This window comes from Melanerpes formicivorus, unplaced genomic scaffold, assembly GCF_026170545.1.
Source record: "Melanerpes formicivorus ecotype bairdi unplaced genomic scaffold, bMelFor1.0.p_v2 SCAF_25, whole genome shotgun sequence".
NCBI classification, from domain to species: Eukaryota; Metazoa; Chordata; class Aves; order Piciformes; family Picidae; genus Melanerpes; species Melanerpes formicivorus.
The window spans coordinates 880,358-892,722 of record NW_027142377.1 but is presented as its reverse complement, the minus strand read 5'-3'; the positions used below and the strand labels follow the sequence as shown (position 1 = coordinate 892,722).

Below are 12,365 nucleotides of genomic sequence, written 5' to 3'. Positions count from 1 at the left end.
GGCTCAGCCCCAGCCTTGGCAGAGTTGGAGACTGGCTGGGATGGAAGAGCCAAAAGGGCTTTTCCAACCTCAACCAGTCTGTGCTCCCTCCTCCACGCTGTGCCCTCTGGGTGCCTGCAGAATGAAGCAGCGCATTAGGGAGCACTTACTAAAATCTGCCTTGGCTTCTTGCCAGGCCCCCAAACTTTTCTGAATTGTCTTCCTTTCATATCTACTCAGACATCTGTTTGCCTTCTTCTTTTTAATATTTGCAGAGAGCTGAGGAGTTTGTCATTTGCTGTGGAAGGAAATTAAACTGCCAGCTGAGGCAGGGAGCTTTCATTAGGCTTGGTCTGCAGCCTGTGTCTCTAGCTAGCACCAGGAGGGCCTGACACTGGGCTCTAATTGAGTTTTGCATCCTGTCTGAGCAGATTTTTATCTCAACCCCCCTCAAATCTAAGGGAAAACAAAACAGCAATGAATTTGTGCAAATGCCCTCCCTGAACACAAGGGCAGATTAAAGGTGGAGCTGTCAGAGGATTGCTCTTGCAGCTGCAGCTGCAGCTGCAGCACAATAATTACCTCTCTCCAGCCCAGTAAGTTGATCAGGGCTTTTTGTTTGTGTCTGCAGTGCAAACAATTAAAAGCTCATCTCCTGGGTGGCTTTTTTTGCAGGTGAACCTAAGAGAAGCTCTGATTTTGCAGGGTGATTAGTTGATGTTGTAACCTGGATCACAGGCCCAAGTGTTCCTGCTGGATGCTGCTGGCCAGCTGAGCTGGCTGTAATCTGATTTACCCAGAGCCAGGGTGGCATTTCTCTTCACTCACCTTAGGCTAAACACTTCCAAATCCTTTTGTCTCCTCTCATGTAAATTAACTTTCAAAAGCTTCATTTATTTTCTTTTCTTCTTTGGTCCATTATTTCCATTTAGTTCCAATTTGCCTTCAATTCATTTCCTACAAGGTGAGGAAAAGTTGTGTCTTAGACTCATAGAATCATAGAATTCTGGTCAGGATTGGAAGGGATCCCAAGGAGCATCCAGTTCCAACCCCCCTGCCATGGGCAGGGACACCTCACACTACAGCAGGTTGCTCACAGCCACAGCCAGCCTGGCCTGAAAAACCTCCAGGCAGGAGGCTTCCACCACCTCCCTGGGCAACCTGTGCCAGTCTCTCACCACCCTCATGGGCAAAAACTTCTTCCTGACATCCAGTCTCAATCTCCCCACTTCTAGTTTTGCTTCATTCCCCTCAGTCCTATCACTCCCTGACACCCCCCAAAGTCCCTCCCCAGCTTTCTTGGAGCCCCCTTCAGATACTGCAAAGCCACAAGAAGGTCTCCTGGGAGCCTTCTCCTCTCCAGACTGCACAACCCCAACTCTCTCAGTCTGTCTCCAGGGCAGAGCAGCTCCAGCCCTCTGCTCACCCTCGTGGCCCTTCTCTGGACCCCTACCAGCACCTCCATATCCTTCCTGGAAGAGAGGCTCCAGAGCTCGACACAGTGCTCCAGGTGGGGTCTGAGCAGAGTGGAGCAGAGGGGGAGAATCCCCTCCCTGGCCCTGCTGGCTGTGCTTCTCTTGCTGCAGCCCAGGCTCTGCTTGGCTCTCTGGGCTGCAAGTGCTCACTGCTGGCTCCTCTTGAGCTTCTTGTCTTGTAGTTGAGGAAACAACTTCTGCCTCCTGCCTTGGATGCAATCTTTGAAAGTCTTTCTTGGGAGCCTGATCTCTGCAGCACAGTCAGACCCTTGTGCAGCTGTGTAGAGGCCCCCACTGACATAAGCAGTGCTGCAGGCTTGGGGCAGTGTGGCTGGAAAGCTGCTGGCAGAAAGGGAGCTGGGGGTGCTAATGGCCAAGCAGCTGAAGAGGAGCCAGCAGTGTGCCCAGGTGGCCGAGAGAGCCAGTGGTCTCCTGGCTGGGATCATCAATGCTGTGTCCAGCAGGAGCAGGGAGGGCATTGTCCTCTGGGCCTCAGCTCTGGGCAGGCCACACCTCCAGGGCTGGGTCCAGTTTGGGGCAGCTCAATCCAAGAGAGATGTGGAGGGGCTGGAGCCAGGGCTGTGTTGTTGTGGGTCTGACCCGGTGTTCTCTGCAGTGTCATTGCTTTGTCCATCAGGAGCTGATGGAAACAACTTTTCCTCTGCCTCCTTTTCCTCACTGCTTGGCAGGAGGATGACTCAGCCCTTCATGGGTGAGCTGGAGGCTCAAAAGCAAAGAAGAAGAAGAAGAAAAAAAAGAGAAGGTCTTTGAAGCTCTGCAGCACATGGCAGTGCTGATGCAGGTCAGGAGCACAGCCAGAGATGAACCTTGTATGTCTTCTCCAGCATGGCTTCACTTGATTTGTTGTTTGTCTTCTGCTTGGAATTGGATGGCAGAATCACAGAATGTTAATGGGTTGGAAGGGACCTCCAGAGGTCACCCAGTCCAAGCTCCCTGCCAGAGCAGCGTCACCCAGGGCAGGGCACACAGGAACACAGCCAGGTGGGGTTGGAAAAGCTCCAGAGAAGGAGACTCCACAACCTCTCTGGGCAGCCTGCTCCAGGCCTCCAGCAACCCCATACCAAAGAAGTTTCTCCTTATGTTGAGGTGGAACCTCCTGGGTTTCAGCTTGGGCCTGTTGTGCCTTGTCCTGTCCCTGGGCACCACCAAACAGAGCCTGGAACCTTCCTCCTGACCCCCAGCCCTCAGCTATTGATAGACATTGATCAGATCCCCTCTCAGCCTTCTCCTCTCCAGACTAAACAGCCCCAGGGCTCTCAGCCTTTCTTCACACCTTCTTGTAGCTCTCCCTTGGACTCTCCCCAGCAGGTCTCTGTCTCTCTTGAAGTGGGGAGCCCCAGACTGGACACAGTGTTCCAGATGTGGTCTCAGCAGGGCAGAGCAGAGGGGGAGCAGAACCTCCCTAGCCCTGCTGGCCACACTTTTCTTCCTGTACCCCAAGATGCCCTTGGCTCTCTTGGCCACAAGTGCACATGGCTGTCCCCTGCAGAACTTGCTGCCCGCCAGCACTCCAAGGTCTCTCTCCATGGGGCTGCCTTACATCAGGGTAGCCCCTAGTCAGAAGTGCTGCTGTTACCACCTTCTGCCTCCAGCTCTGTTGAAACCCCTTCATCTCTGAATTCCTGGGTGTCCCTGTTGTGGCAGCCTGGCCTTTCATTGCTTTATTAGAAGGAACAAGTGGCAGTTCTTGGAGGAGGTGGCACTGAGGGTACAGCTGAGGCTCTGTGCAGACAGACAGATGTTTGTTTGCTTTTCATTCCCAGTGACCTTTATTTTATCCTGATTCAATTGCTCCCTCCAGGGTGCCAGCCTGTTTTGTGCCCTTAATGCATGAACCATTTTCCAGCCAGAGGAAGCATCACATCTATCTCCTGTTGTCTTCAGACTCAGGAGGAACCTCCAGCACTGAGTTTGAGCAAGAGGAAGTGGAGGAGAATGGAGCAAAACCAGAGTGGGGAGATTCAGATTGGATCTTAGGAAGAAGTTCTTGCCCATGAGGGTGGTGAGAGACTGGCACAGGTTGCCCAGGGAGGTGGTGGAAGCCTCCTGCCTGGAGGTTTTTCAGGCCAGGCTGGCTGTGGCTGTGAGCAACCTGCTGTAGTGTGAGGTGTCCCTGCCCATGGCAACAGGGGTGTTGGAGCTGGCTGCTCCTTGAGGTCCCTTCCAACCCTGACAGGTCTATGATTCTATGTTACACAGCACTGGAGCTAGGACAGCCTCCTGTGTGCAGGTGAAGCAAGTGAGCTGTCAGGGTAGCAGAACACAGACTAATGACATCCTCATGCTCTCTGCATTGGATCTACAAACACCCCTGGGAAACAGAGTCTGAAGGCCAGTGCCAAAGCCTGAGCAGCAAACCCTGGCTGGAGTGTTTGTTTCAGAACTGCCTGTTTCATTTAGGCAAGAGCCAGATGTATTTACTACACTCACAGAATCCAAGCTGTTGGAGTTAGGTTTGCATTAGGCCATTTGGAACAAAACTCTTTAAGCTGGGCAGAAATGTTTCAGGTTAAAAGAATTACAAAGAACTACAAAGATCTTTGCAGGTCTGCTGTTGCCCTTATGGGTGCAGGCCAGGGCCATCAAGATGATCAGAGGGGTGGAGCACCTCTCTATGGGGACAGGCTGAGGGAGCTGGGGCTGTTCAGCCTGGAGAGGAGAAGGCTCCAGGGAGACCTCAGAGCTGCAGTTCAGTATCTGCAGGGGAGCTGCAGGCAGGCTGGGGAGGGACTGTTCAGAAGGGCTTGGAGTGCTAGGCCCAGGGGCAATGGTTTGAAAGTGGAGCAGGGCAGCTTGAGGTTGGCCCTCAGGAGGAAGTTGTGCCCAAGGAGAGTGGTGAGACACTGGCCCAGGCTGCCCAGGGCTGGGCTTGAGGCCCCATGCCTGGAGCCATTGAAGCTGAGCCTGGCTGTGTCCCTGTGCAGCCTGCTCTAGCTGGAGGTGTCCCTGTTGGGTGCAGGGGGGGTGCACAAGGTGCCCTTGGAGGCTCAGTGCCATCTGTGAGTCTGTGACCTCCAGCACCCATTGTCAGCAGGCTCCTGGGGCACAGCTCTGAGGGCTGGCAGGAATGCTGCTGGTTCTGCCCATGCCTGCTGCCCTGGGCTGTGGAGCCTGGTTGCTTAGGAACAGGTTGGTGAGGTGGCAGTGGTGCTTCCAGCACATAAAGGGGGGCTGATTTGGAGTTGCTACTGTAGCTGAGCTGCTCTGGGGTTCATTAGATGCAGTGTGTTCAAGGAGAGCTTTCTCTGAATGAGTTTATTTAGCAGCTTTCTGGCTGCCTTACAAGTGTGGCACAGCAGACAGCAGCTGTGCCCTGGGCGTGGGGCAGAGCTTCACCCCGAGTGTGACACTTGGGGCAGTGCCCAGGGAGCACGTGCTGTGCTTGCCTGCTGCACCTGAGCAGCACTTCACCATTGGGCAGCCTTTTGGTTTTGCTTGGACTGGAAACTCCTGAGGGAGCCAAGGCACAAAGGGAAGGGTTGGTGCTTCCCTGGAATCCTTTCTTGTGTCTGACTGCACACAAACTGAACCCAAACTTCTCACACCACACACCTGCAGCAGGGAGCAGGGAGGCTGTCTCAGTCCTGGCCTCTACCCACTGCTATTCACAGCTTGATAGAATGGGTTGGAAGGGACCTCAAAGGCCATCCAGTCCCAACTCCCTGCCAGGGGCAGGGACACCTCCCACCAGCCCAGTTGGCTCAAGGCCTCATCCAGCCTGGCCTTCAACACCTCCAGGGAGGAGGCAGCCACAGCCTCCCTGGGCAGCCTGTGCCAGTGTCTCCCCATCCTCACTCATCTCCAGTCTCAATCTGCCCTCCTCGAGCTTCAATCCATTCCCTCTCATCCTGGCACTCCAACGCATTGTTAAAAGTCCTTCCTCAGCTCTCCTGTAACTCCCTTCAGGTACTGGGAGGCTTCTCTGAGGTCTGCCTGGAGCCTTCTCTTCTCCAGGCTGAACAGCCCCCACTCTCCCATCCTGTCCCCTCCTTGGAGGTGTTCAAAGCCGGGCTGGATGAGGGCTTGAGCAGGCTGGACTGGTGGGAGGTGTCCTTGGCCATGGCAGGAGGGTTGGAACTGGATGGGCTTCAAGGTCCCTTCCAACCCAACCCATCCTGTGGATTGTGAATTAGCAGCTGCTGCCTCCCAGCTAAGCCCCTGCGAGGCACAGAGCCAGAGATCACAGGCTGGTGAGGCACCAGCAGCTGCAGGGCTCCCTGCCCACCTGCACTGGGGCATCCTTGGAAGCCAGCAGTGCAGGAGCTCTGCTGGTTGAAGGATGCCTCCTTTTCCACTCTGTGTGTGCCTGAACCCAGTTCCACAGCAGGAGGCTCAGCCCATGGCGTGAGCTGCCTTGGTAGCAGTGCAGATAACCGAGCTGCAGAGCTGGAACCCCACTGCAAGTGGCCTGAAGCCAAGGCAGGCTTTGCCTGTGTGCTTAGGGCCGTGGGGCTGTGTGCTGGGGCCAGATGGAGGCTTTAAATTTTCATCACTGGGTTTAGAAAGACAAAAGAACATCCTTCTGGCAGCCCCCAGGTCTTCTGCTAACAAGCTGCAGAGGCAGAACTTCAATGAGCAGGCAGTGGAAGTGCAGCTGGCAGGACAGAGACTGCTGTCTGTCCCTGGTGTGCTGGTGGCTTCAAGGCATGAGTGATGACCCGCTGCAGCTGCTGCGGCCCTGGGCATGGGGGCTTGGGCTTTCCCCCCTTGCTACACACTTAGTAGCATAAATGAGTGAGAATCATAGAGTCATACAACTGTTTGGCTTGGAAGAGACCTCCAAGACTATCCAGTCCAACCCTCAGACTGATACCATCATGGCCTCTCAGCCATGTCCCAAAGTGCCATGCCCACAGGTGTCTTGAACACCTCCAGGGATGGGCATTCAACCACCTCCCTGGGCAGCCTCTGACAGGCTTTGAGAGCCCTTTCAACCAAGAAGCTTCTTCTAATGTCCAACTGAAACCTCCCCTGGGGCACCTTGAGGCCATTTCCTCTCCTCCAGTCACTTGTTCCCAGGGAGCGGAGCCCAACCCCCACTGGGCTCCAGCCTCCTCTCAGGGAGCTGTAGAGAGCAGTGAGGTCTCCTCTCAGCCTCCTCTCCTCCAGATCGAACACCTCCAAGTCCCTCAGCTGCTCCTCCCCAGCCCTGTTCTCCAGACCCTTCCTTGCCCTTCTCTGGATTCTCTCCAGCCCCTCAATGTCTTTCTTGTAGAGAGGGCCCCTGAACTGAACCCAGGACTCCAGGCATGGCCTCCCCAGAGCTGAGCCCATGGGGAACACTGGCAGCAGGGCTGAGAAGCTGTTGGTGCACAATGGACCTGTTCTCCTCATCTGCTACTCTGATAGTGTGGATGGATGTTAAAGAAGGTCACTGAGCCTCTTCTTTGTTCTGTTGGAGATGACACATTGCAGGAGGAGGGAGAGTTCTATTTAAAGGTGCAGAACTGGAGGTGACACTGGAAAGAAAGCTGAAAGTAGAGGTAGGAGGAGAGAGGCAGAGAGAAATTGGCTTAACACAGGTCTCCTTAGGCTGGCTCTCTGAGCACTGGTGGCCAGGAAGGTGTCTCTTTGTGCCCTGGGAGGGGGAGAACAACTTTCTGCCACCACACTGAGGTGCCCTGTGCATGTGGTCTGGTCACCTGCATCCTGCTATGTGTCTCCTGGGTTCAGAGCAGCCCAAGCTGCTTCCGGCTGCTGGAAGTGGCAGATGGTGGCTGTGCAACCTCTGTCTGCCCTGCAAAGTGCTCTTGCTGGTGACTCAGGTGCTTGGCAAACACGCTGGCACAGCGGGCTTGGAGATGAGACTGCAGTGAGAGGCGGTCCCTGGGCACCAGAGCCCCACTCAAGGTCTCCTTCTGCAGGCTCTACCAGCAAGAAGCTGTGGTGTGGCTTGCTGCTCATCCTGGTCACACCACTGCCAAGCCTCTCTGTGCTGCTGCTGTGTCCAGCATGGGCATGCACAAAGCAACCTCCTAGGTGGCATTGGAGCAGAAGAGAACCACAGCCCTGACTGCTGTCCAGAGATGTGGGGCAGCAGAGAAGGAGGGAAAGTCTGGCTGCTGCCCAATCACCAGTGGTGTCCCCCAGGGCTCAGTGCTGGGGCCTGTCCCCTTTAATATCTTCATCAGTGATCTGGGTGAGGGCATTGGGGTACCCTCAGGAAGTCTGCAGGTGACCCCAAGCTGGGTGGCTGTGTCCAGCTGCTAGAGGGGAGGGAGGCTTTGCAGCAGGGTCTGGACAGGTCAGAGCCATGGGCCAAGGCTCACTGGGTGAAGTTCAGCAAGCCAGGAGCCATGTCCTGGACCTGGGTCACCACAACCCCATGTGGAGCTCCACACCTGGGAATGTGTGGTTGGAAAGCTGCAGCTGGGAGAGGGCCCTGGGGGTGCTGGTTGGCAGTCACTGAGCATGAGCCAGCAGTGCCCAGGGGGCCAAGAAAGCCAATGGCTTCCTGGCTTGGGTCAGAAGCAGGGTGGGCAGCAGGGCCAGGAGGTGACCATCCCCCTGTGCTCAGCACTGGGGAGGCCACACCTGGAGTGCTGTGTTCAGCTCTGAGCCCTCACTGCAGGAAGGACACTGAGGGGCTGGAGCCTGTCCAGAGCAGGGCAGTGGCTTTGAGCTGGAAGAGGGCAGACTGAGACTGGAGATGAGGAAGAAACTCTTCACAGTGAGGGTGGGGAGACACTGGCACAGGTTGCCCAGGGAGGTTGTGGCTGTCCCCTCCCTGGAGGTGTTGAAGGCCAGGTTGGATGAGGCCTTGAGCAAGCTGGGCTGGTGGGAGGTGTCCCTGCCCACGCCCAATCTCTGAGCTGTTGAGATGCCCAAACCCAGCCCACCTTGTGTGAACCTGTGCAGCAGGTCCCTCCAGCAGGCCAGCACAGTTTGATGCAGTGCTCAGCAGACTGTGGGGAAGGAGGGACACCAAAGGACTTTGCCCCAGGGATGAGCTGGTGACTAATGAGTTTCATTGATCTTGTGCTTGCAGGAGAGAGCACTTCCCCCTCTGCAGTTCCTGTGAGTTTTTCTGCTGGAGGCTGGGAGGAAGCCACCCTGAGATGTTCTTCAGTAGCAGGGCAGCCTGAGCCCCCTGAGCCCAGCAGTGCTGCTCCCTCCTTCCTCTGTCAGCCTGACAGTGCAGAAGATACCAGCATCAGGGCAGCTCTGGATGACTTCTACCAAAGGTACTGCAGAAGGAGGCCAGACAGGAGGGGTCCCACCTACGAGGCTGCAGCACAGTGCCTGTCAGAGAGGCTTTCAGAGCTGGCACACCAGGATGGGACCAAGTATGCCTCACGCTGCCTGCAGATGGCCCAGCTGGTGCTCAACAGAGATGGCTGCAAGGTCTTTCCAAACCACCCCACTGCTGCTTGCTTTGCAGTGCCAGCTGAAGGAGCAGGCACGCTGGGAGCCAGCCAGAGAACACCTGGGCTCTCAGATGATGTCCTGCAACTCCTTTTGAAGCACAGAGCCAGAGAGCACAGCCCTGGGGTGCCACAGCAGAAGTGAGCAGGCCCATGGCCTGTCCCTGCCACTGGAGCTCTGCTTTCACTCTGCAGAGAGGGCAGTTCCCTGGGTAGACTCTCTTCCTCTTGGCACCACCTTGAACACCACACAAGGCCTGCAGGGGCTCCTCTGGAGCAGGCCTTGTCTGCAGCAGGAGCAGGTGCCCATCCAGCTGCCTGGAATGTGTTGCCTGCTGTGGTTGGGGAATGGGGGTGGGTGGTGAATCACCAGCCATGGTGATTTGTAGCTACCACCCAAGACTGGGGGTTTCCCTCCATCCCTCCCCCAGCTGAGCAGTGGCCCAGCTAAAGGGGGAGCTAAGTGCTGTGGGGCAGCTATAGGGTGGTAGGAGCTGAGACCTGTTGGAGCTTGGGTTCCCTGGGCAATCCTGCTGTGAAATGAGCAGCTCCACTTCTGGAGGAACCATTTGAGGGAGCACTTCACTGGGATCTTACAGCTCAGGTGCTGCTGTTGAGTTCAAGAAGGCTGCAGTGCAGAGAGTGACACTCAGCATTCCTTTGCCCACTCACTGTTCATTGCCTTTCAATAAAGCTGGCTGTGCTGGATCCTGCTGTGTCTCCAGGCCTGCTGACAGCCAGCCTGTTTGGCTTGCTCAGTTCCTTCCTAAACAGCTCCCCCCCATCTCTCCACCACAAGAGGAGAGGAATGCAGCTCTCTCCTTTGCCAGGTGTTCCAAGGTGAAAGCAGGTAGGATCACAGAACAGTTTGGGCTGGAAAAGCCCTTCCAGATCCCCCAGGCCCAACCACTCTGAGGCTAAGCCATGGCCCTCAACACCACATCTCTGCCTCTTCAAACACCTGCAGAGATGGGCATTCAACCACCTCCCTGGGCAGCCTCTGCCAGGCTTTGAGAACCCTTCCAGTGAGGAAGTCTCTTCTAACCTCCAACTTCAACCTGCCTTGGGGCAACTTGAGGCTACTTCCCCTCCTCCTGTCACTTCTTCTCAGGAAGAAGAGTTCTTTTGGAGAGTCCTGCTGCTACTGATGCTTGAGAGATACCTGCTAGGTTTTGGTGGAAGAGAAAAGGGGTGCTCATGGACTCTAGTCTGACTCTGGATCAGCCCCAGAGGCACTTGTAACAAATGGGAGCTCCCTGCCTGGAGCCCCTCTTTGGAGCTGTGAGAAAGAACAACTCCAAAGGGTGCTCAGAGGGTGCCCCTCCTGGGGCCTGGAGAAAGCCCAGCTGCTGCCTATTTTAATCTGCTTTTTGGAGGGAGGTTTGGAAAAGATGTTGCCTGTTTGTGGCCAGTGGTTTCAAATGATGGTAGAAGGAGGCAGTTGCAGTTGGGAAGCTGTGTGAAGCAAAACTGGGGTCCCACCGGGGGTCACCACACTGAGGGCCAGAGGGGGAGGCAAGGCTTCTGCTCCAGCTCCTCCAGGCTCTTGCAGCTGTGCAGCCACCACCTTCAACTTCTCCATTTTCTTCCTACAAGTTTCTGATGCTGGAAAAAAATCAAAAAAGGACTAAGAGGAGTCCTTCCCCTTCAGCTCTTTAGGAAAGGAGCTGCGTGCAAGGACCAAGCAGAGCAAAGGAGGCTGCTGCAAGAGCACCAAGAGAGATGCTGGCAGAGGAGGACATGAAGCTGCTTTTGAAGAGCAATGTAGGCAGAGCACATTGGCTGCAGCTGCAAAGCTGGGGTTATGACTCAGCCCCAAAGCTTGGCAGGGGCTTGGCAGGAGCTCTGTGCAGCTGAAGAACAGAATTTCTGGAGCAGTCTGCACCCTTGGCAGGTGAGGAGCTCCTGCTGTGTCCTGCATGCTGCTGGCTTCCAGCTACAACCTTCAGCTCCTGCCCATGAGCTGACACCACCAGAGCTGTGCCTGGCACTGAGGGAGAAGGAAGGGCAAAGGCTCCTGGGAAGAAACATCTCTGGAGCAGGTGAGAAACTTGGAGTCATAAAGGTTGGGAAAGATCTCTGGGATCATCCAGCCCAACCATCCTCCCAGCACCACCATGGCCACAGGTTTCTGGAACACCTCCAGGGGTGGGGACTCCACCACCTCCCTGGGCAGCCTGGGCCAGTGCCTGACCACTCTTGCAGCAGAGAAAGTGTTCCTCATCTCCAACCTGAACCTCCCCTGGGCAACTTGAGGCCATTTCTTCTCATCCTATCACCTGATACTGGGAGCAGAGCCCAACCCCCACCTGGCTCCAGCCTCCTCTCAGGGAGCTGCAGAGAGCAAGGAGGTCTCCCCTCAGCCTTCTCTTCTCCACACTAAACACCCCCAGCTCCCTCAGCTGCTCCTCCCCAGCTTTCTTGCCCTTCTCTGGACCTTCTCCAGCTCCTCAATGTCCTTCTTGCAGTGAGGGCCCAGAACTGAGCCCAGCACTGCAGGTGTGGCCTCCCCAGTGCTGAGTGGAGGGAGGAAGTGAAGTGAGTCCAGTGAAATGCAGGGGAGGTAAAAGGTGAGGGCTAGCCTCAGCCCCATGGGGTGTGACAAGCAAGGCCCAACCTGATCTGTCCTTGCCAAGCAGCAGAGGTGACAGTGATGTCCCTGTGTGGGGGGCCTGGGTTGGGTGCTGGCTTTGTGCATCTCTGTGTGGCTCATTTGGTTGCTGTTAGTTTTGTTAAAGCACTTTAGTTGCTTTCCCACCCCAGCAGTCTCTCTCCCCTCTTCCTTTCCTCTTCCCTTTGGGGAGGCAGAGGGCTCTGTCCCTTGCCTGTGGCCAGCCCAGCCTTGAGCTTTGATGTTGTCCTTGCTGCAGCCTCTCCAGCCACCTGAGTTCCCTCAGGGCACCTCTTTGGCCCAGCTCTGGCCCCTCTCTGCCCACCCTGAGCCTTGCAGAGAGGCTGGATCCCAGCTCTTCTCATCCTGGCCAAATCCTCCTGCTCCAAAGCCATTCCCCACTCCCCTATGCCAGGATAGTTGCTGCTGATGACCTCACTGCTGCCTCCTCCAGCAGAATCAATCTTCCCTCTCCCACGCAGCTGCTGGTGGGAGCACTGATTCATGCCACAGACCTGCCCAGCCTGGAGCTGGAAGGGCAGTCAGGGAGGGAGCTGAGCTGCTGCTGGAGCACATCCTCAGCAGGTGTGGTGGTTTGGGGCTATGCCTTTAAAAAGTTTTTGTAGATCTTGAACAGAAAGTAGTAAAGATGGAACTAAACCACTATTGGGCCCTTCCCTTCCCTTCCCTTCCCTTCCCTTCCCTTCCCTTCCCTTCCCTTCCCTTCCCTTCCCTTCCCTTCCCTTCCCTTCCCTTCCCTTCCCTTCCCTTCCCTTCCCTTCCCTTCCCTTCCCTTCCCTTCCCTTCCCTTCCCTTCCCTTCCCTTCCCTTCCCTTCCCTTCCCTTCCCTTCCCTTCCCTTCCCTTCCCTTCCCTTCCCTTCCCTTCCCTTCCCTTCCCTTCCCTTCCCTTCCCT

General features: G+C 55.9%; 1 protein-coding gene across 5 annotated transcripts in view; it reads left to right on the top strand.

The window, feature by feature from the left end:
• Positions 1 to 12,365, top strand: part of SHLD1 (shieldin complex subunit 1) — a 63,937-nt gene that overhangs the window by 50,852 nt on the left and 720 nt on the right. For 4 of the 5 annotated variants that reach the window (XM_068153020.1, XM_068153021.1, XM_068153022.1 and 1 more), the window contains one exon: positions 8,464 to 9,547. In XM_068153020.1, the coding sequence (XP_068009121.1) occupies positions 8,464 to 8,984 (521 nt within the window). In that variant the 3' untranslated portion in view covers positions 8,985 to 9,547. Of the gene's footprint in view, positions 1 to 8,463; positions 9,548 to 10,490; positions 10,604 to 10,733; positions 10,882 to 11,932; positions 12,036 to 12,365 lie in introns of those variants that run through there. The other variant, XR_010989109.1, reaches the window with a different exon arrangement.